The following is a 24,365-nucleotide window of genomic DNA, read 5'->3' as shown; positions in this document are numbered from 1 at the left end:
GGAGTTGACCCTTGTATTTTATTTTTGCACTGTCTCTATGCACACTCACAGGACTCTACACACTCACACACACTGACGCACACTGACACACACACACTTCATTTGCTCACACACATAACATGCACACACATTTATACTGACTACACACACGCACTCACATACAATCATTATATACGCTGGTGCTATTCTGTTTATCATTTACAGTATCCTGAAGCCTAGTCCCCTTACCCCTATACATACAGTGGGGAGAATAAGTATTTGATACACTGCCGATTTTGCAGGTTTTCCTACTTACAAAGCATGTAGAGGTCTGTAATTTTTATCATAGGTACACTTCAACTGTGAGAGACGAAATCTAAAACAAAAATCCTGAAAATCACATTGTATGATTTTTAAGTAATTAATTTGCATTTTATTGCATGACATAAGTATTTGATACATCAGAAAAGCATAACTTAATATTTGGTACAGAAACCTTTGTTTGCAATTACAGAGATCATACGTTTCCTGTAGGTCTTGACCAGGTTTGCACACACTGCCTCAGGGATTTTGGCCCACTCCTCCATACAGACCTTCTCCAGATCCTTCAGGTTTCGGGGCTGTCGCTGGGCAATACAGACTTTCAGCTCCCTCCAAATATTTTCTATTGGGTTCAGGTCTGGAGACTGGCTAGGCCACTCCCATTCCTCCTCTGGATCATCCAGATGGTCATTGGCAAACTTCAGACGGGCCTGGACATGCGCTGGCTTGAGCAGGGGGACCTTGTGTGCGCTGCAGGATTTTAATCCATGACGGCGTAGTGTGTTACTAATGGTTTTCTTTGAGACTGTGGTCCCAGCTCTCTTCAGGTCATTGACCAGGTCCTGCCGTGTAGTTCTGGGCTGATCCCTCACCTTCCTCATGGTCATTGATGCCCCACGAGGTGAGATCTTGCATGGAGCCCCAGACCGAGGGTGATTGACCGTCATCTTGAACTTCTTCCATTTTCTAATAATTGCGCCAACAGTTGTTGCCTTCTCACCAAGCTGCTTGCCTATTGTCCTGTAGCCCATCCCAGCCTTGTGCATGTCTACAATTTTATCCCTGATGTCCTTACACAGCTCTCTGGTCTTGGCCATTGTGGAGAGGTTGGAGTCTGTTTGATTGAGTGTGTGGACAGGTGTCTTTTATACAGGTAACGAGTTCAAACAGGTGCAGTTAATACAGGTAATGAGTGGAGAACAGGAGGGCTTCTTAAAGAAAAACTAACAGGTCTGTGAGAGCCGGAATTCTTACTGGTTGGTAGGTGATCAAATACTTATGTCATGCAATAAAATGCAAATGTATTACTTAAAAATCATAAAATGTGATTTTCTGGATTTTTGTTTTAGATTCCGTCTCTCACAGTTGAAGTGTACCTATGATAAAAATTACAGACCTCTACATGCTTTGTAAGTAGGAAAACCTGCAAAATCGGCAGTGTATCAAATACTTGTTCTCCCCACTGTATATACCTCTATCACTCCAGTATCCCTGCACATTGTAAATATGGTATTGGAACTGACCCTGTATATAGGTTACTTTCTCGTGTTCTTCTTCTTATTTTTATTTATTGTGTGTTTCTGTTCAACCTTATCTTATTTTTAGTACTACTTTTATATTGATTACTGCATTGTTGGGCTTAACACTTGCAAGAAAGGCATTTCACTGTACTTGTGCACATGACATTAAAACTTGAAACCTGAAACTTGAAATGAGCAAGATTTACTACATTGAAATTAGGACTGGGATTGGTGTGTTTTACGTTGTTTTACTCTGAGCCAAAAACCAACTGGAAAATGGACTTTATGCCCACGTTACCCTTTGAAACAGCTATGTCCATACAAGTTACATCTGTCTACTTTCAGTAGAGGTAGTAGCACATGACTTCCATTTAGTGGATTTAAAAGCGTATAGCAAAGGGGTATTCTGTAGATACACTACAATTCAGCCATATTTGACATTTGAACCAGGATTAGGGCCATACTAAAAATTAAAATAAATCACATAAAGCCTATTATTTGGCAGGGAATACTATTTGTAGATCAGTGATTCTACACCTCACTTTGTTTAAGCTGATCCTCGCCAACGGATTTAGAAGTTTTACCCACAGAACAGCCTCAATTCGTTGGGCCATGGACTCTACAAGGTGTCAAAAGCATTCCACAGGGATGATAGCCCATGTTGACTCCAATGCTTCCCACAGTTGTGTCAAGTTGGGTGGACGTCCTTTGTGTGGTGGACCATTCTTGATACACACAGGAAACTGTTGCGCATGAAAACCCCAGCCTGGCACCTACTACCATACCCCGTTCAAAGGCACTTAAATATTTTGTCTTGTCCATTCACCCTCTGAATGGCACACATACACAATCCATGTCTGTTGTCTCAAGGCTTAAAAATCCTTCTTTAACCTGTCTCCTCCCCTTCATCTACACGGATTCAAGTGGATTTAACAAGTGGCATCAATAAGGGATCATAGCTTTCACCTGGTCAGTCTATGTCATGGAAAGAGCAGGTGTTTCTAATGTTTTCTGCACTGAGTGTATATTGTAGCGAATTCAGAGTTTAGCCTCGACTCGAACCCGGATCCAGCGCCCATCATTCCAGGATGTCACAGTCATTCAAGGGTGGAATGTTCTCAATTATCCATATGTTTTAAATGTATTTCTATGGTAAGTCAGTGGCGGTCTTAACTGATACAGCAACGGAACACATGGCTAGCATGAATGGCTTGTTTAAAATAGAAGTGTGTGTGTTTGATCTCCACCGGTTATTGTGCACCATGAAAACTATAAATATATGGTTACATGCCTCAATCCAAATAGTAATATCAGGAAGGAATTACAATGTATTAGTGCTACCATCGTGTTGCCAGAACAAGGCAACTGTTAACCATGCATCCTTGTGAAATAAAATGGCCTTGTATGATCTATTAATAAGGCTGTCATAAATACACTGGAGTCTTAAGTGATTTCAATGGGTTAATAAATGATGATTTATCCATTCCCAGGATAAATAAGAAAATGCTTTGACAGGAATCTACAAACATATTTTCCACACGTCAACAATGGCACTGTCGGATAGTGGACTGAAGGTAAAAGTTGCCTGTCTATCTTACATTTGGCAGCTGTGGGATAAACGTTAATGTCCAGGTGGAACGATTAGAAGGGAAGGTGCACATTCTGTAAGGAAAGACACTCCTGGTGGTGCTGACATAAATCCACATAATCACAGGCACATAGAAAGTTAAACATGACAGGCGGACTCATTTTGTAATCAACATGTTTATTGGTTTTAACCAAATGGACTGGCGGCTAGCTACAATGGTAGAAGTAAGCAAGAAGCGTGGCGGATTGACATTCAGTGAAAAGGATAGAAGAAAGTAATTAGTATTTTACTCCCCATAAAATAATCTGGATTTTAAGTCCACTGTGAATTGAAAAGGTGGTGAGGATCTGGCTATGACCCCCCAAAAAATAGAATCCTTTTGACAGCATTAGGTTTTGAAAGTTGAAATGTAAAAGGGAAAAATGATGAAAGATCCAGAATCATGGAGCAGGTCAGTCAGCATACAAAGTTGTCTATGAATGAGTGACGGTCTAGCAGTTGAAAGGGAATCCTGGAGTAAAGGTCTGGGCCATACTCAGTACAGACTTACAGCAGTTCTAAGGCCTGGTTCTGAAGCGCCCCTGTGTGTTGTGGTTTAGTTAATTAATGACTTATGGAGTTCGAAAGACCTGATGATTGAATGCATATATGGATTTCACCAAACAAGGGCCACAATATTGCAACAACGAATTAATGACATATCCAAAAAACATCCAATCATAAAAAACTGAATACACAGGGGTCCCCCACAATCACAAAACATACATAAGGGAGAGACCAATAAATGTGAAAAAAAAGGGGCTCCCCGAAAAGAATATCACATATTGCATTTCAAATATCAACATAAGGGTTATATTCTTACAACGACAACACAAAATAATAAAACATTTGGTTTAGCAGCCAAAATCATAGGACAATACTCACAGGTCTCACTCAGTTTCAGTTCAAAAGGTTTGAAGGGCAAGTCACTCACACCAAAATATTAAGCTACACACAGTTACACATACTCAAAGTATGTCCCACAAATCAGAATTGTGACACAACCATGTACCCAAAGACAGAGCTCTTTGGCACAGTGTTGAAGTGTTCTGTTTTCACAGGTGCCCCAATATCACAATAACCTGGACACCATCTTGTTGGACATTGGCCACAAGGCTGATGTCCTTTTCACTACATGGTCACCATTAAAGCACCATAAGAGATGATGACATGAGATTGCAAATGTCTAGACCAGGGTTTCCCAAACTCGGTCCTGGGGCCAACATTTTGGTTTTCGCCCTAGCACTACACAGCTGATGCAAATAACCAACTCATCATCAAGCTCAATTGGTAGAGCATGGCGCTTGTAACGCCAGGGTAGTGGGTTCGATCCCCGGGACCACCCATACATAAAAAAATTTATGCACACGACTAAGTCACTTTGGATAAAAGCGTCTGCTAAATGGCATATTATTATTATGATTTGAATCAGCTATGTAGTGCTAGGGCAAAAACCAATATGTGCACCAGGGGGGATTGGGGGCCAGGACCGAGTTTGGGAAACCCTGGGCTAGACCAATGAACTGTGCAAGAAATTAATATATTTTCAAAGAAAGACGAGTGATAAGAACCCTCATATTCAAATCTGAACCTTGAAGCCACTTCCACTGCTTTTTTTTTCTCTTTTCATTCTTCCCTTATAAATCAGGGACTGATTTAAACCTGGGACACCGGCAGCTAGGTGCAATTAATTAGGTGCAATTAATAGAACTGAAAACTAGAGGTACTCCAGACCTCCAGGGTAGGATTGAATGCCCCTGCCATAGAACATAGTCCTTCCAAGTCCTCTTTCAGACCTGAAAGTATTGTGCTCCTTCAAACATGTCACTGGTTAATACCAACATTGTCACAAAAACATCCAGGAATGTTTCTTGCTTTTAACAATGCACATTTCATTTTGGGGTACTTTCTGAAATATAGATTTCCCTTAACTATTTACATGTGGGAATTGGCCTATATGGATAGGGATAAATTGTAATGTTTCTTATAGAAGGAATATGAAAAGGTATATGCATAAGCATGGTAGCAATTGAAAGGGAACAGTTTGGAGATTATGGGAGAATTACTAGACCAAAGTTGAGGACAACAGTTCACCTACAATCCAAACATTACACTGTTGATTTTATGTGTATTTTAAATTTACTGTATCTTTCTCCGCATTTGTTGATAACGAAATCTGAAAACACTAAGTAAGGGAGGGATGGGGGCAACTTCTTGTCGGTGTTCAAGTTCAGAACGGCTGTCAGTCAAACCCCATACAGAGCTGTGAAGCGCAGAGCCTGAGCTCTGACGTCATTTATAGCATGTTACAGTAGAGCCACTGCGTTCCAATTTAGACGCTTATCAGTGCCCAAATCTGCCATTTTCAACCCATATACAGGTACGAGTGAAAACGGTTAAGACAGGTTTGCAAAGTGGTTTTGTTTTCTTGTATTTGTGTTTATGTAAAAAAAAAAATTGACATTCAATCAAAATAGGGAATTCTGTGGGATCTAAGTGTCATTGAAGACGCATTATTTGGTCACCTCCCATGTACAGGTAGCATGCAACATGTTATACAGCGTTAAAGCGATAGTTTTGCTAGTGATCTAGGCAAAGTTAAATATCTTAAAAGTGCAACACACCATGAGTAAGAAAATACATCGCCTGTTTCAAAGTCAGGCCGAGGAAAGGGGAAAAAAGCAAGTACAATTACTATTATGTATACACCTTAAAGCCAATAACACATTTTTTATAACACACAACAACATAGCAAAAAGCTATCAAATCTTCTAACACCAATGACCCTCAAAACTAAAAACGTATGAATTATGAATGTGATGTTTACTAGATTTCCCCGAAATTGTGTTGTTTTTGTATTCATTTGCTTATGTTCAGATTCTTGTTAAGACACCGTCAGGCATGTGTACTCTCTAAACTGTAATGCATTTGACACCTAGCAGCCAGACATAATTGCCCCCCCACCCCCAAAAAAAGGAAATTATACATCCAAAACTAATTTCCTCTTGAGCCTTGAATTTCTCATCACTATTGATTTGACAACAATTTCAATCCTGGGATATACAATATCCCCAACTGGCAAGCAAGGTTTTTTGACCTTTCAATATATATATATTGTATAGCAAGTACAATTTCTATTTAGGTCTTAACACATTCCAGTTACTTAAACAGCAGAAACCTATCATTCAAAGATGAGCTAATTACTGTATGTTGACGCCCCAAATTCCATGGAGAAGAACCAAGGGTCCTTGGTCATCCTCGGAGGCTTGATGTTAAGCACTGTCCATCACAGGCTGAAAAGAAAGCATGGAGAAAATGTTACATTGCATCAGTAATTTTCATGTTTTAAATAATGTTGGATATGAACCAAACAACACCAACTATTCAAAGTTAAGTGGATAAGGTGTGAGTTTGTCAAAAGCCTCATTGCCAGTGCAGTACTATACACTATATATTGATGACCTATCCCGTGTAGAACAGCAAAGTGCTTCATTTGATGAATTTCGTTCATTCAAGCACAGAAGATTATCAACCAAAATAACAGGCCACATTAGCTACAAGGCTTTTAGAATACTCACTCTGGGTCAGGCCCTGATGTATGAACAAATGAATAGATCTTCTCCGAACAGGAGATTAGTGTAAAACATATAGTGAAGGGTAAAAAAAAAAAGGTTGTTTTATATCTCTGTAACTCAACAGCCAAAAGACAGCTTCCCTCACCTTCTCTGATGTTAGTTGGCCCTCGGTCGGTGGTTTTGCATGGCCCTCTGGCTTTGATTCGCCCACAGAAGACAGTGCACTGGGCTTATGCCCTGCCTTGTCATTAAACTTCAGCTTCAGGTCGGTGTCAGACTTCTTACTATCAACCTTCGAATCACCTTTGCCCTCTGTGTCCTTAGGTCGTTTAGGAGAGCTCTTCGGGGAAAGAGAAAGACACATCACCCTTATTCAAGTGCCATGTTTCTGGCAAACATACGATTGCTTATTTTCGTTAGCGTTTTTTTTCCTTTTCTGTTTCAAATAACCGCTTAAAAACCTTTAAAAATGCCATGCAAGGATAGTTTCATTATGACAAGCAAAGTGACCCACACCTGCCACTTTTCTATTGAATATTCAGTAGCACTTTATAATAACACCTTGTAATAAAGCATATAATAATTTATTAATCATTACTCCCACATTTGTTAATGTTAGTAAGCTAGTTATTCACACATGTATAAACAACGTTTAAAGTAATAATGATCCATAAAATAATTTATAAGACATTTAATATAGGTCCTTATAAACCATTTACTAATCATTTATACTTTATGAATGTTTTGAGTGAACCAGTGTAATTTCTCACAAAAATTAATTCATTGGTAGACATTCCAGCAGTATCTGATGCTCCTTAAGGTCTCAAAAGAACCTAGAACATATCAATGGTAAAAGAATAAGCCCACAACACAGGATGTTGAAGGAAATATATACAGTGGGGAAAAAAAGTATTTAGTCAGCCACCAATTGTGCAAGTTCTCCCACTTAAAAAGATGAGAGAGGTCTGTAATTTTCATCATAGGTACACGTCAACTATGACAGACAAAATGAGGAGAAAAAAAATCCAGATAATCACATTGTAGGATTTTTAATGAATTTATTTGCAAATTATGGTGGAAAATAAGTATTTGGTCAATAACAAAAGTTTCTCAATACTTTGTTATATACCCTTTGTTGGCAATGACACAGGTCAAACGTTTTCTGTAAGTCTTCACAAGGTTTTCACACACTGTTGCTGGTATTTTGGCCCATTCCTCCATGCAGATCTCCTCTAGAGCAGTGATGTTTTGGGGCTGTCGCTGGGCAACACGGACTTTCAACTCCCTCCAAAGATTTTCTATGGGGTTGAGATCTGCAGACTGGCTAGGCCACTCCAGGACCTTGAAATGGTTCTTACGAAGCCACTCCTTCATTGCCCGGGCGGTGTGTTTGGGATCATTGTCATGCTGAAAGACCCAGCCACGTTTTAATCTTCAATGCCCTTGCTGATGGAAGGAGGTTTTCACTCAATCTCACGATACATGGCCCCATTCATTCTTTCCTTTACACGGATCAGTCGTCCTGGTCCCTTTGCAGAAAAACAGCCCCAAAGCATGATGTTTCCACCCCCATGCTTCACAGTAGGTATGGTGTTCTTTGGATGCAACTCATCATTCTTTGTCCTCCAAACACGATGAGTTGAGTTTTTACCAAAAAGTTATATTTTGGTTTCATCTGACCATATGACATTCTCCCAATCCTCTTCTGGATCATCCAAATGCACTCTAGCAAACTTCAGACGGGCCTGGACATGTACTGGCTTAAGCAGGGGGACACGTCTCGCACTGCAGGATTTGAGTCCCTGGCGGCGTAGTGTGTTACTGATGGTAGGCTTTGTTACTTTGGTCTCAGCTCTCTGCAGGTCATTCACTAGGTCCCCCCATGTGGTTCTGGGATTTTTGCTCACCGTTCTTGTGATCATTTTGACCCCACGGGGTGAGATCTTGCGTGGAGCCCCAGATCGAGGGAGATTATCAGTGGTCTTGTATGTCTTCCATTTCCTAATAATTGCTCCCACAGTTGATTTCTTCAAACCAAGCTGCTTACCTATTGCAGATTCATTCTTCCCAGCCTGGTGCAGGTCTACAATTTTGTTTCTGGTGTCCTTTGACAGGTCTTTGGTCTTGGCCATAGTGGAGTTTGGAGTGTGACTGTTTGAGGTTGTGGACAGGTGTCTTTTATACTGATAACAAGTTCAAACAGGTGCCATTAATACAGGTAACGAGTGGAGGACAGAGGAGCCTCTTAAAAGAAGAAGTTACAGGTCTGTGAGAGCCAGAAATCTTGCTTGTTTGTAGGTGACCAAATACTTATTTTCCACCATAATTTGCAAATAAATTCATAAAAAAATCCTACAATGTGATTTTCTGGATTTTTTTTTCTCAATTTGTCTGTCATAGTTGACGTGTACCTATGATGAAAATTACAGGCCTCTCTCATCTTTTTAAGTGGGAGAACTTGCACAATTGGTGGCTGACTAAATACTTTTTTTCCCCACTGTAGAAGATTGTTTGTAAATGAGGAAGTGTTGTAATGCAAATGTTCTGCTAAATGTCAACCTCACAAACGTGAACTAATCATAAAACAGGGAGATGTAGCCTACACACAACAGCTGGCTAGACCAGCCAGTTTTTCCTCTAGAGGATTTTTATTTCTTCATTACAACTGATATGTGATTGAGGTAGAAATGTTACATGTATGATTTGCAAGTAGAAATGCTACATGTATAACCTTTAAATGCTTCCAGTGCTTCAGTCTTTTAAACACAGACTATTTTCACACTTTGTTTGGCTTCACTTTTACTAGACCTTTAAAGGTAGTAACTTTTTTAACATAATGGGATAGTTAAGCGGAATATATACGGTATTCAGGTATTTATTTTCTTACCACGTAAGCGGTCTATGGACTGCAATCCACACTTTGGTTTTATTATAAATTCACTGTTAAGAACAGGGTAATGTTTCTGTTTTCAGACGAAAATGTTACTTTACTCAGTATAGAGCGCGTCTGAAGTTACACATCGCACTATTCCAACAGTGTGACTGTTTTGGAATCCAATGTTAAATAGATTTCCTTAAACATCTTCTGTAGTGTATGATTGTTTAACCAATTATATGTTCTAGGCCATTTTGAAACCTTAACGCCGGAATCCTTAATGGTGAAACTGCCATGTCCGTTTGCAATATTACAGCAAAGAAGTTACTACAAACATTAAACAGTTTATTTCCCCCTCGGACATCATTGCACGCGCGACAGAACAGCAGAATATGTTCTGCACATTTTCTTTCCACGTTGCGCGAACCTCCTTACCTCCGCTTTATAATAATAATAATAATAAACAGTGGCACTATTTCCTCTACTGCAGATTCCGTCTTTAAGGAGCATCGGGTACAGCTGGAATGTCTACCAATGGCATGTCCATTTTTTTATGAGAATGTACACCGTTCACTCAAGAAATTATGAATAATTATTACATACTTAAAAGGTTGTTTATAAATGTGTGAATAACTAGCTTACTAACATTTACAAATGTGGAAGTAATTATGAATACATTATGAATAAACGATTTACTTTATTACAAGTTATTATAAAGTGCTACCGAATATTCCTATGGAATATGTAATGCAGCTTAAAGCAGAACATGTTCACGCCGTTGCCTGTGAGGCAGTTCTTCATCAATACCAGCATTCAATGTTCCCTAAAAAAAAATTAGGCACTGAGCAAATTTCAGGTCTTATGAGCAGAATCTTGAACACTGTGAGCATTTTGTGCAACTTCCAGCACTCTTTTACTGTGAACACGGAGGCTGTGCACACTTTCAGTTAGTTTTAGAAAGTGGCCAAGTAGGCTACTGAAGCTATTTGGAGCCTATTAGGACTATCAGAGTGGCCTACAAACAAAAACAATGGATCAAAAGCATCGCATAACATTTTCTGATGAAAATAGCTATTGATTGAGCTATGATATAGCCTACAGTAGCCTATGGTGTTCAATGTAGGCCTGTATTCCATGAGACTTTTAAAAAAACATTATGCTTGCTTAACATTAACCTTCGGTTTTGTATTTGTCTGAAAGCTTAAGTCACTTATCAGAAAACAGAAAAAATGGTCTGTAAACAGTCAACACCATGGGCCAAATATGTGACTGGAAATTGTATTGTATTGTGATGTATGGTGCAAGAAAATACTTTACAAAATAGAAGTATCATTATTATTACCATACAGAGAATTAGAAAAACATTGGCTACCCTCTGCCTATTGGCTTCTTTGTATATTCAAGCCTGTCTCAAAACACACTACTGCCCCTTTAAGACAAAAAGAAAGCTCTTTACCCGACTTGCTTTTCAAAGATGGCTAGAAACGTACAGGGTTTGTGCTCTTGTAGGAAGCAATCACTCCCCTATTGCTGACCAAATATTAGCTATAACCTGCCTAATAACTTGCTAACTACCAAAGAATATGAAAACATTTGCACACACGACTCTGCTCTTTGATCTCAAAAGCACTTCTATTCCGACCACGGGTGATTGAAAGACTGCTTGTGCCTGTCAATACAATAGAATGTTATTCTGATACGCTCTGCCTACAACAAAATCACTGACAATCTTGCCAAGTTAGGTTTGTTGTATTGAAAAAGGCTGATATGTTCATTTGATCACAATTCCCACACTACTGTAGAAGGAAACATTGATCTGTTTCAGGAGAGATCATGTAAACTAACAGGGCAACTAAAGTTCAATAAAGTTATATTTTGTGCATCAGCATCTCTGCACAGGCTGGCATTTCTTCTTCATGGCAGTCCTGAAGGAGCTTAGAGGGAACATTGCCACAAACTGCTACCTACAATAGTGGCCATATCGCCAATTGACTTTCTTTGTAAATGCTCAGCCATTTGAATGCCCAATCAATTGAAATTGGCAAAACATAAACAAATACAGTAGCGATATGGTGTATGTTTCTACTTGTTAGACTGACTTGACTTGTGACTGTTTGACACTTACCTCGCCGGAACCCCCAGCTTTCCTCTTGGCCCCTCCCTTGTCATTCTTCTCGTCGATGACGAGGGTTCCTTCGTCCTCATCACTGCTTCCTTCTGCATCCCCCTTTCGTCCCCCTCCTGCCTCCACCGCCCCCTCTGTTGGGGTCTCCTTCTTTGCTGACTGGGGGAGAAAGAACAGAATTAAGGCTGGAAAACGTGGTGAACTACTCCCAATGCACATCTGTATTTGCTGAGGTTGAGTATAGGTAAATGTGTATTTGGGAGTACTTTTCATAATTGAGGATGAAGTAGTAGGATTGTGGTGTTCCCAGAATAGCAAAGAGAAACATTGTGTGGTGTGCGTCTTAATATTTGCTAAAATCATACGCCATCATGTGTCACACAGGAACAAAGGCTCACGCACGTCAGCAGGCACACAAACAGACACGCCCCTTTCCTAAGCACACACCTCATAGCCTGCGGGTTCGTGTATCACTGTAGGGTTGTTCTCAATTTCCCAGAGACCCTCGCTGAAGCCTTTCCTCTTGGTGGGCTTGCCAAACTTCTCCTTGCCCTCCTCATAGGGGAACAAGTCCTTGGGACCCAGGAATGCCCTGAGAGGGCAAAGGTTAGAAAGTTCAAAGGTTGACGCACGCAACCACCTACAGAGCTTCAAAATACTGTTCTATGGAACTACCAGGTAAAAGGCTAATGTGTAATTCCAAATGAACCGCCTAATGCACTCGTGGAGATCTGGGGAAATTTGATAGATGTAAGGAACAATATGTTGGTAGCTCCAACTTGTTCTCCGATAGGTATAAGTAATATGGTGAAAATACAGACTAGCCTATTAAAGCCTCTCATATCTCCAAAAGTGTATAGAAGGTAGGGGCTAGGTGTTCATTTGAAATTGGGCAAGACTAGGTGAAAGGATTCAACGCATCAAAAACGATATTTACTTACGTCTCATGTGTCCCAAAGAAGAACACTTGGTACTTGTTGGAGGGGGACTTGACCACTCCTTCGGGTAACTCGTTAATCTGCGGAAGAAGGAAACAGTGAGTGTAATTGTTAGTGAGTGCTTCATCAAACTAAACAACTAGGGGCAAAAACTTCAACAAAAAGCGAAAAAAAGATGGAGATTTATGAATTGCAGGAGCTACCGCAAACAATGGAAGTACATATAAAATATTTTGTTTGGCTACTGAAACAAATAAAAAAGAGACAGACCAGCGTAAACAAAAAGGCCAGTGCTGCTTTAAGAATTAGGTAACTAAAAATGTACTTCACACTCTCACTTCAGAGGCCAGGTTTCAAGTGCTTTAATGACTGACACACACAGTTTAGTTTTCTCACTCAAATACACACAGTGTAAATGACTGCCTTTTAGAGTTATGTGAAAATGGTGTCCCTCCCGCCAAGGCAAATATTGGGCACTGAACCCAGTGGCAAATTAAGGAGTCTCTTCACCAACCCCCCCTCACCCAATTTGAGCTGAACAACAAAAACAGACAGACCTGTGTGTGCATGTTTGGCATTATGGGCTAGTTTTGAGAACAGTAAAGAATTTTTGTTTTGTATTGCGTGCTGTGAATGTGTATGCACATCTGGGAAAATGCACAGATGTACTGATAACCCAACGCTTACAGTTGAAGTCGGAAGTTTACATACACCTTAGCCAAATACATTTAAACTCAGTTTTTCACAATTCCTGACATTTAATCCTAGTAAAGATTCCCTGTCTTAGGTCAGTTAGGAGCACCACTTTATTTTAAGAATGTGAAATGTCACAGAAGAGAGAATGATTTATTTCAGCTTCTATTTCTTTCATCACATTCCCAGTGGGTCAGAAGTTTACATACACTCAATTAGTATTTGGTAGCATTGCCTTTAAATTGTTTAACTTGGGTCAAACGTTTCTGGTAGCCTTCCACAAGCTTCCCACAATAAGTTGGGTAAATGTTGGCCCATTCCTCCTGACAGAGCTGGTTTAACTGAGTAAGGTTTGTAGGCCTCCTTGCTCGCACACGCATTTTCAGTTCTGCCCACAAATGTTCTATAGGATTGAGGTCAGGGCTTTGTGATGGCCGCTCCAATACCTTGACTTTGATGTCCTTAAGCCATTTTGCCACAACTTTGGAAGTATGCATGGGGTCATTGTCCATTTGGAAGACCCATTTGCAACCAACTTCCTGACTGATGTCTTGAGATTTTCCTTCCTCATGATGCCATCTATTTTGTGAAGTGCACCAGTCCCTCCTGCAGCAAAGCACCCCCACAGCATGATGCTGCCACCCCCATGCTTCACGGTTGGGATGGTGTTCTTCGGCTTGCAAGCTACCCCCTTATTCCTCCAAACATTACGATGGTCATTATGGCCAAACAGTTCTATTTTTGTTTCATCAGACCAGAGGACATTTCTCCAGAAAGTAAGATCTTTGTCCCCATGTGCAGTTGCAAACTGTAGTCGGTCTTTTTTATGGCAGTTTTGGAGCAGTTGCTTCGTCCTTGCTGAGCGGCCTTTCAGGTTATGTCAATATAGGTCTCATTTTACTGTGGATATAGATACTTTTGTACCCGTTTCCTCCAGCATCTTCACAAGGTCCTTTGCTGTTATTCTGGGATTGATTTGCACTTTTCGCACCAAAGTATGTTCATCTCTAGGAGACAGAACGCGTCTCCTTCCTGAGCGGTATGACGGCTGCGTGGTCCCATGGTGTTTATACTTGCGTACTATTGTTTGTTTGTAAGTCGCTCTGGATAAGAGCGTCTGCTAAATGACTTAAATGTAAATGTAAATTAACGTGGTACCTTCAGGCATTTGGAAATTGCTCCCAAGGATGAACCAGACTTGGCAGATTTAGAGGTCTTGGCTGATTTATTTAGATTTTCCTATGATGTCAAGCAAAGAGGCACTGAGTTTGAAGGTAGGCCTTGAAATACATCCACAGGTACACCTCCAATTGACTCAAATGATGTCAATTAGCCTATCAGAAGCTTCTAAAGCCATGACATCATTTTCTGGAATTTTCCAAGCTGTTTAAAGGAACAGTCAACTTAGTGTATGTATACTTCTGACCCACTGGAATTGTGATACAGTGAATTATAAGTGAAATAATCTGTCTGTAAACAATTGTTGGAAAAATGACTTGTGTCATGCACAAAGTAGATATCCTAACCGACTTGCCAAAACTATAGTTTGTTAACAAGAAATGTGTGGAGTGTTTGAAAAACAAGTTAATGACTCCAACCTAAGTGTATGTAAACTTCCGACTTCAACTGTGTGTGTAGTGAGTTTTCTGCATGCTCACATTGACATTCTTTGGTGTAGTTGCACATTTGCAGGTGCCCTACTTGAACACACACACACACACAGAAATAGAATTCCAAATTCTAAGAATTAATATTTCAGAAGTAGGCCTAAATTAGTACTACTTTTATCTATAATTACATTTATATGCTCACACACCTGCTTTTATCCAAAACTATGTAAGATCAAAGGATTATAATTGTTTACATGGAATGTATCCACAGGCACACTCAAGATACAATTCTGATGAGCACATGATACAATACTCCTGTTGTAATCTAAGGGGGAAAAGAGATGCCTTTATGTCAAACATGTAAGAGAAAACATGGCTACTTCGCCCAAACAGTATAACCATTGAGTAAGAAAATAAGCATTGGCATGTTCAACAAGGTATTCTGCAGGACTTGAACCCAAAGGTTTCTAACTCCACTCTCCAACCTACTGAGCCATATGAACTTTACATTATTGCTTGATACTCCTGCAGTGGTGGAAAAAGTACCCAATTGTAATACTATAAAAGTAAAGATACCTTAATAGAAAATGACTCAAGTAAAAGTGGAACTCACCCAGTAAAATACTACAAGTAAAAAGTATTTGGTTTTAAATATACTTACGTATCAAAAGTAAATGTAATTGCTAAAATATACTTAAGTATCAAAGGTAAAAGTATAAATCATTTATAATTCCTTATATTAAGCAAACCAGATGGCACGATTTTTATTTTTATTTATGGATAGCCAGGGACACACTCCAACAAAATTTAGGCTACCTTGTGTTTTCAGATCAAGGAGAGGAGATTTAGACTACAGAGGATTGAGAGGTACCCATGATCTTTCTCTGAGGAAGAGGATCTGGGTCCAGATTCTCCAGTCTCCTCCCCAAGTGTTCACTTGCACACTCCACATCGTGGATTTAACAATGATGGAAACTCCATCCAGCCAATGCTAACGCCAATCCAAGACAGGGAGTGTGCAAGTGCACACTTTGGAAGAAGAGTGGAGAATCTGGACACAGCTAGGGTGTGTTGTACAGGAAGCCCTGTGACAACGGTTGGGCCCTGTGTCACCATGCCCGTCGGACTGCCTGCCTTGCTGTGACACCTTGCTTCCTGACAGCCGTCATGCCAAAGGGGCCCTATAGGTGTGCCCAGATAGTGCCCGTTGTGTGTGTTTGATGGGGCGGGGTGTTGACTGTCGGCAGTCTGGTAAAGGCAAGGAGGGAGGGATAGTGGGAGGAGAGACAGACAGAAAACAAGAGGGGGGGGGGGGGGGTATATGCATTGTTCAAGAGATCTGACCAGCCATGTCCTGCATCTATGGTTACCATAGGCTGATAGCAGAAAGGTCATTATGGCTATCACTGTACATTTTACCCATTAAACTGCCCCCAAACTGAACGATAGCCTCTTCTCTGTTCCATTTCTATTGAATTGCCTGAACTTAATGGGAGTTCTGTAGTAGGCTAAGGTCACATTTCAAGAGAAAAGTAGCTATATGACGCTTATTGCACCTGTGAGATCTGTCCAATGAGGTTTATTGAATATTCTACCCAATATCTGGCATTTGACACAGGACATGCTGATAAACATTTTCCCTAGTTTCCAACAGTCAACTTTTGTAACAGTGCCCTCTATGCATCTGGCTGTGAATTGCTGTAATGTACAGTAAGTACAGCGCATTTGGAAAGTATTCAGACCCCTTGACTTTTTCCACATTCTGTTACGTTACTTTTTTTATGTCCTCATCAATCTACACCCAATACCACACAATGACAAAGCAAATATATAAAAAATTTAACAGAAATACCTTATTTACATAAGTATTCAGACCCTATGAGACTCAAAATTGAGCTCAGGTGCCTCCTGTTTCCATTGATCATCCTTGAGATGTTTCTACAACTCGATTGGAGTCCACCTGTGGTAAATTCAATTGATTGTACATGATTTGGAAAGGCCAGACGGAAGCCACTCCTCAGTAAAAGGCATAACAGCCCGCTTGGAGTTTGCCAAAAGGCACCTAACGGTCTCAGACCATGAGAAACAAGATTCTCTGGTCTGATGAAACCAAGATTGAACTCTTTGGCCTGATTGCCAAGCGTCACATCTGGAGGAAACCTGGCACCATCCCTACGGTGAAGCATGGTGGTGGCAGCATCATGCTGTGGGGATGTTTTTCAGCGGCAGGGACTGGGAGACTAGTCAGGATCAAGGGAAAGATGAACGGAGCAAAGTACAGAGAGATCCTTGATGAAAACCTGCTCCAGAGCGCTCAGGACCTCAGACTGGGGTGAAGGTTCATCTTCCAACAGGACAACGACCCTAAGCACAAAGCCAAGACAACACAGGAGTGGCTTCGGGACAAGTCTCTGAATGTGCTTGAGTGGCCCAGCCAGAGCCCGGACTTGAACCCGATCAAACATCTCTGGAGAGACCTGAAAATAGCTGTGCAGCGATGCTCCCCATCCAACTTGACAGAGCTAGAGAGGATCTGCAGAGAAGAATGGGAGAAACTCCCCAAATACAGGTGTGCCAAGCTTGTAGCGTCATACCCAAGAAGACTGTACATTTCGGTGTTCCTCAAGGTTCCGTTTTAGGACCACTATTGTTTTCACTATATATTTTACCTCTTGGGGATGTTATTCGAAAACATAATGTTAACTTTCACTGCTATGCGGATGACACACAGCTGTACATTTCAATGAAACATGGTGAAGCCCCAAAATTGCCCTCGCTAGAAGCCTGTGTTTCAGACATAAGGAAGTGGATGGCTGAAAACTTTCTACTTTTAAACTCGGACAAAACAGAGATGCTTGTTCTAGGTCCCAAGAAACAAAGAGATCTTCTGTTAAATCTGACAATTCATCTTGATGGTTGTAAAGTCGTCTCAAATAAAACTGTGAAGGACCTCGGCGTTACTCTTGACCCTGATCTCTCTTTTGACGAACATATCAAGACTGTTTCAAGGACAGCTTTTTTCCATCTACGTAACATTGCAAAAATCAGAAATTTTCTGTCCAAAAATGATGCAGAAAAATTAATCCATGCATTTGTTACTTCTAGGTTAGACTACTGCAATGCTCTACTTTCCGGCTACCCGGATAAAGCACTAAATAAACTTCAGTTAGTGCTAAATACGGCTGCTAGAATCCTGACTAGAACCAAGAATTTTTTTTTTAAGAACTCTGTTTATTAAGTTTTACACACACACAGACAAGACAAAGCAATATAAATAATATAGAACCAAGAAATTTGATCATATTACTCCAGTGCTAGCTTCCCTACACTGGCTTCCTGTTAAGGCAAGGGCTGATTTCAAGGTTTTACTGTTAACCTATAAAGCGTTACATGGGCTTGCTCCTACCTATCTTTCCGAGTTGGTCCTGCCGTACATACCAATACGTACGCTACGGTCACAAGACGCAGGCCTCCTAATTGTCCCTAGAATTTCTAAGCAAACAGCGGGAGGCAGGGCTTTCTCCTATAGATCTCCATTTTTATGGAACAGTCTGCCTACCCATGTGAGAGACGCAGACTCGGTCTCAACCTTTAAGTCTTTACTGAAGACTTATCTCTTCAGTAGGTCATATGATTGAGTGTAGTCTGGCCCAGGAGTGTGAAGGTGAACGGAAAGGCTCTGGAGCAACGAACAGCCCTTGCTGTCTCTGCCAGGCCGGTTCCCCTCTCTCCACTGGGGTTCTCTGCCTCTAACCCTGTTACAGGGGCTGAGTCACTGGCTTGCTGGTGCTCTTTCATGCCGTCCCTAGGAGGGGTGCGTCACTTGAGTGGGTTGAGTTACTGACGTGATCTTCCTGTCTGGGTTGGCGCCCCCCTTGGTTTGTGCTGTGGTGGAGACCTCTGTGGGCTATACTCGGCCTTGTCTCAGGATTGTAAGTTGGTGGTTGAGGATATCCCTCTAGTGGTGCGGGGGCTGTGCTTTGGCAGAGTGGGTGGGGTTATATCCTTCCTGTTTGGCCCTGTCCGGGGGTTTCTTCGGATGGGGCCACAGTGTCTCCGGACCGCTCCTGTCTCAGCCTCCAGTATTTATGCTGCAGTAGTTTATGTGTCGGGGGGCTGGGGTTAGTTGGTTATACCTGGAGTACTTCTCCTGTCTTATCCAGTGTCCTGTGTGAATTTAAGTATGCTCTTTCTAATTCTCTCGTTCTCTCTTTCTCTCTGAGAACCTGAGCCCTAGGACCATACGTCAGGACTACCGGACATGCTGACACCTTGCTGTCCCCAGTCCGCCTGGCCTTGCTGCTATTCCAGTTTCAACTGTTCTGCCTGCGGTTACGAAACCCCTACCTGTCCCAGACCTGCTGTTTTCAACTCTTAATGATCGGCTATGAAAAGCCAACTGAGAGACCTGAGCCCTAGGACCATACGTCGGGACTACCGGCCGTGGTGACTCCTTGCTGTCCCCAGTCCGCCTGGCCTTGCTGCCATTCCAGTTTCAACTGTTCTGCCTGCGGTTATGGAACCCCTACCTGTCCCAGACCTGCTGTTTTCAACTCTTAATGATCGGCTATGAAAAGCCAACTGAGATTTATTCCTGATTATTATTTGACCATGCTTGTCACTTATGAACATTTTTGAACATCTTGGCATGGTTCTGTTATAATCTCCACCCGGCACAGCCAGAAGAGGACTGGCCACCCCTCATAGCCTGGTTCCTCTCTAGGTTTCTTCCTAGGTTTTGGCCTTTCTAGGGAGTTTTTCCTAGCCACCGTGCTTCTACACCTGCATTACTAGCTGTTTGGGGTTTTAGGCTGGGTTTCTGTACAGCACTTCGAGATATTAGCTGATGTACGAAGGGCTATATAAAATAAAATTGATTGATTGATTGATTGATTGAAGACGAGGCTGTAATCGCTGCCAAAGGTGTTTCAACAAAGTACTGAGTAAAGGGTCTGAATACTTAAGTAAATCTGATACTTCAGGTTTTTTTTAAATCTGTTTTTGCTTTGTCATTATGGGGTATTGTGTGTAGATTGATGAGGAAAAAAACAATTTAATATATTTTAGAATAAGGCTATAACATAAAATGTGGAAAAGGTCAAAAGTCAAGCGGTCTGAATACTTCCCGAATGCACTGTATACTGCTATCATGAGAAATGCAAAATTAATACAAATGAACAAATAACACTCCCGAGTGGCGCAGCGGTCTAAGGCACTGCATCTCAGTGCTTGAGGCATCACTACAGACCCCCTGGTTCGATTCCAGGCTGTATCACAACCGGCCGTGATTGGGAGTCCCATAGGGCGGCACACGATTGGCCCAGCGTCGTCCGGGTTTGGCCGGGATAGGCCGTCATTGTAAATAAGAATTTGTTCTTAACTGACTTGCCTAGTTAAATAAAGGTTAAATTAAAAACACATTCTGCCATAGATAAGTAAAGCTGGTTGTTGAATTAACATTTACGAGATCATTTTCAAACACAGCATGAAGCCTGAACTTGTATGCACTAACTAGTCATACAAAGACATACAATGCTTTTGTGATCAAAAGGCATAGCCTACTCATTGTAAAATATGAATAGACTATTTTTTATTTCAAGTTTTAGCTGATAATTTCCCAATATTATTTGGGCATGACCTTTAATGAAAATAAATTAATGAAACTTTCAGAAGTCTCCAACTGCGGTTGTTGCAGAAATTGGTAGACTATTCACTTGAAACTAATCCACGTTGCCAAAACAGTTAATTACACTTCAATGTATTAGGGATGCTACAGGGAGGGAGAAACATTTTCATAGAGCACCAATTCAGACGATGTTTGTGGTCTCCTTTGCCCGAGAATAGATTGAGATTATATATATATATATGATTTTTTTAATAAACAATGCCAATTCTCATTAATGAAAATACATCACCTACTTTCCCCTAATTTGCAATGGAGTCTAGGCTAAAATACCGGTACACCATTTACATGACCCTTAAAATAGGCTCATGCATTGCTGCCAGACAATCAAACAATGGCGCTGCCGCCAAATACACTATATATACACACACAAGAGTATGTGGACACCCCTTCAAATTAGTGGATTCGGCTATTTCAGCCACACCAGTTGCTGACAGGTGTATAAAATCGAGCACACAGTCAAGCAATCTCCATAGACAAATATTGGCAGTAGAATGGCCTTACTGAAGAGCTCAGTGACTTTCAACGTGGCACTGTCAAGTCAGTTCGTCAAATTTCTGCCCTGCTTGAGATGCCCCTGTCAACTGTAAGTGCAGTTATTGTGAAGTGGAAACGTCTAGGAGCAACAACGACTCAGCCGCCAAGTGGTAGGCCACACAAGCTCACAGAATGGGACCGCCGAGTGCTGAAGCGCGTAAAAATGGTCTGTCCTCGGTTGCAACACTCACTACAGAGTTCCAAACGGCCTCTGGAAGCAATATCAGCACAAAAACTGTTCGTCGGGAGCTTCATGAAGTGGGTTTCCATGGCCGAGCAGCCGCACACAAGCCTAAGACCACCATGCACAATGCCAAGCGTTAGCTGGAGTGGTGTAAAGCTCGCCGCCATTGGACTCTGGAGCAGTGGAAACGCGTTTTCTGGAGTGATGAATCACGCTTCACCATCTGGCAGTCCGACAGACAAATCTGGGTTTGGCGGATGCCAGGAGAAAGCTACCTGCCCCAATGCATAATGCCAACTGTAAAGTTTGGTGGAGGAGGAATAATGGTCTGGGGCTGTTTTTCATGGTTCGGGCTAGGCCCCTTAGTTCCAGTGAAGGGAAATCTTAACGCTACAGCATACAATGACATTCTAGACGATTCTGTGCTTCCAACTTTGTGGCAACAGTTTAGTATTTATTTTGTATTTTATTAGGATCCCCATTAGCTGTTGCGAAAGCATGACATAATACAGAACATTAATAGACAAGAACAGCTCAAGGACAGAACAGTTTGGGGAAGGCCCTTTCCTGTTTCAGCATGACAATACCCCCGTGCACAAAGCGAGGTCCATACAGAAATGGTTTGTCGAGATCGGTGTGGAAGAACTTGACTGGCCTGCAGAGCCCTGACCTCAACCCCATCGAACACGTTTGGGATTCATTGGAACTCCGACTGCGAGCCAGGCCTAATCACCCAACATCAGTGCCTGACCTCACTAATGCTCGTGGCTGAATGGAAGCAAGTCCCCGCAGCAATGTTCCAACATCTAGTGGAAAGCCTTCCCAGAAGAGTGGAGGCTGTTATAGCAGCAAAGGGGGGGACCAACATCATATTAATGCCCATGATTTTGGAATGAGATGTTTGACGAGCAGGTGTCCACATACTTTTGGTCATGTGTATTATCCATTCGGGAATTCCCACACTGTAGCAAACTCAGTTACAATATTTCAAAGTATCCATTTCGCGACTCGCCAAGTCGCAACTTTGTATCACATTCACATTGTAAAATGCTACTGGTTGGACTTGGAATAGCCTAATATCCTAGAAGTCGAGGGTAATTAAATGTACTCGAGCCTATTTGTTACACAAGTTGAATATAATGATATGTTTGTTTACTTGAAGCCAGGATCTATCGAACAGCCTATACTAGGCCTCGTATCAATGGTTAAATTAAACGGCGTCTCTGCGAAATGAATAGTATTCAGGACGGCATTTGCTAGGTTACAGTAAAATTGTTTACTGCTTTAGATTTCACAAAATGAAACACCGAATGTACAAAAAAAATTTCACTAGCCTATTTAACAGCGCTTAGTCATTCGCAAATAAACTTAGCAAAGACCAGGGGGGTAGGCCTCATTGAACTGATCTAGCAGATAGGCCTATATACATGTGGAATAGAAACAAGAAGACATAGGCCTACTATTAGCGTTTGGTTTAGCAAGAAGAAAAGTCTGAAGTTGCTTACCCTCGCGGGCCAATGTGGATAACCCTTCATTTTCGCAAACACGAGATCCCCAGGCTTATATTCTTTTTGCCTATTCGACCTCGGCATGGCTTCTCAGTGGATGAATAAGATATTTAAAAAAATATATATATATATAAATGTACAATGTCGGTTTACTGTTACAAGTACAACGAAAAATATCCACCTAGAGGATTGCACTTCTTAGGTTAGGAGCTCCAACTTTGGGTTGCTTCAGGTTTTCGCGTCAAAATTCAATCACGCGTAGAAAATTGGAAAGTCGACGCAATCGAATTGGTAACTTTGCGCGGTCCAGCGCTTTGCAGAGTGTGGTTACAAGCTGCACCTATCAATTGTAATTGTTTTATTTAAAAAAAAAATAAAAAAAATCCTGTTATTCCTTCCGTCCTAATCCTCTGTATATGGATACTTGTTTTTGTTTGAAATTGGAACCGCTTCCCTCTTCCGAGCAGACTCATTATCTGAAATTGACTAGTATAGTCTAGGCCGAAACCGAGGTAGCAAAGATATTGGAATTCTGCAAGATTACATAACCTCCATGGATTATAAGCAACAGAAACCTTCAAAATTGTATTTTATATGCTTTACCTATAATATTCTACTGATACAAGATTATTGATGTATTTCGGTAGCCTATCTAAGGAGATCCAATACAATTTTCTCCTCTATTGTGTCAATCCAAAAAGGGTACTGTATTGGCTCTATTTTCTTTCACACCGTCCTTGGTGAATGAATGCATAACCGGGCCCGGCCACAATTCCGTTTGGCGCAGCTCTGCTGGGCTTGTAGAGTGACAAGGCTTGGGTTGTACACACATACCTCAAACTGACAATTAACTCTGAAATGTCCAACTGAAATGTCCCAGGGTTGCTCCTGGTATTTTCAAATCAAGACAAAGCGTGGGAATATTGAGAAGTCCAAAGTACCTGTACAAATCTGTGCAAATATTATTGACATTACTGGATATATCAAGTAAATGTAGTTTTAGCAGTACTTTCACAGGGTTCATTAGTGAGCACTGTCCAGGCGAGTTGCTGAATTTCCACGAAGGTTGGAAGAAATTAGATTTTAAAAAAAGAAGAAGAACAGAAAAGTGATTTTGTGACAACATATATTTTTTTAATGCCCCAAACACCAACAAACACTCTTACATCAGAGCACTCATATGAGACCACTTGACAAGGAGTGTAACTGTAATCATTGCAACTGGGGTAGGATATCTTGCAGCTTAACAGTGTCTTTGTAACTAGGCCTCTTTTAAGACATTATGCATCAAATAAAGATAGGCTCTGTTTGGAATATCTTGGAGCAGTGAGACTCAACACTCTTTACATACATCCAGAACACAAAAGCAGTGTGACCATCAATGGGCTGAAAGAGTCCAGTCTTCCTGTTAGATATGAGTAAAAATCCAAGACCAACCAAAGTATGTCCAACCAAACCAAACCTGTTGG

The 24,365-nt window shown here is 41.2% G+C and overlaps 1 protein-coding gene across 1 annotated transcript; it reads right to left on the bottom strand.

The window, feature by feature from the left end:
* Nucleotides 1-5,466: 5,466 nt before the first annotated feature.
* On the bottom strand, nt 5,467-23,382 carry LOC121585444 (hepatoma-derived growth factor-like). Its single transcript, XM_045221978.1, has 6 exons — nt 22,894-23,382; nt 12,685-12,761; nt 12,191-12,335; nt 11,744-11,902; nt 6,889-7,083; nt 5,467-6,461 (listed from the first exon to the last, which is right to left on the bottom strand). The coding sequence occupies exons 1-6, from the start codon at nt 22,978-22,980 to the stop codon at nt 6,441-6,443; spliced, it is 684 nt and encodes a 227-aa protein (XP_045077913.1). The 5' UTR covers nt 22,981-23,382; the 3' UTR covers nt 5,467-6,440.
* Nucleotides 23,383-24,365: the final 983 nt, after the last annotated feature.

This window comes from Coregonus clupeaformis, chromosome 8, assembly GCF_020615455.1.
Source record: "Coregonus clupeaformis isolate EN_2021a chromosome 8, ASM2061545v1, whole genome shotgun sequence".
In the NCBI taxonomy this organism is placed as follows: Eukaryota; Metazoa; Chordata; class Actinopteri; order Salmoniformes; family Salmonidae; genus Coregonus; species Coregonus clupeaformis.
This window is presented reverse-complemented; position numbering and strand designations above follow the sequence as displayed.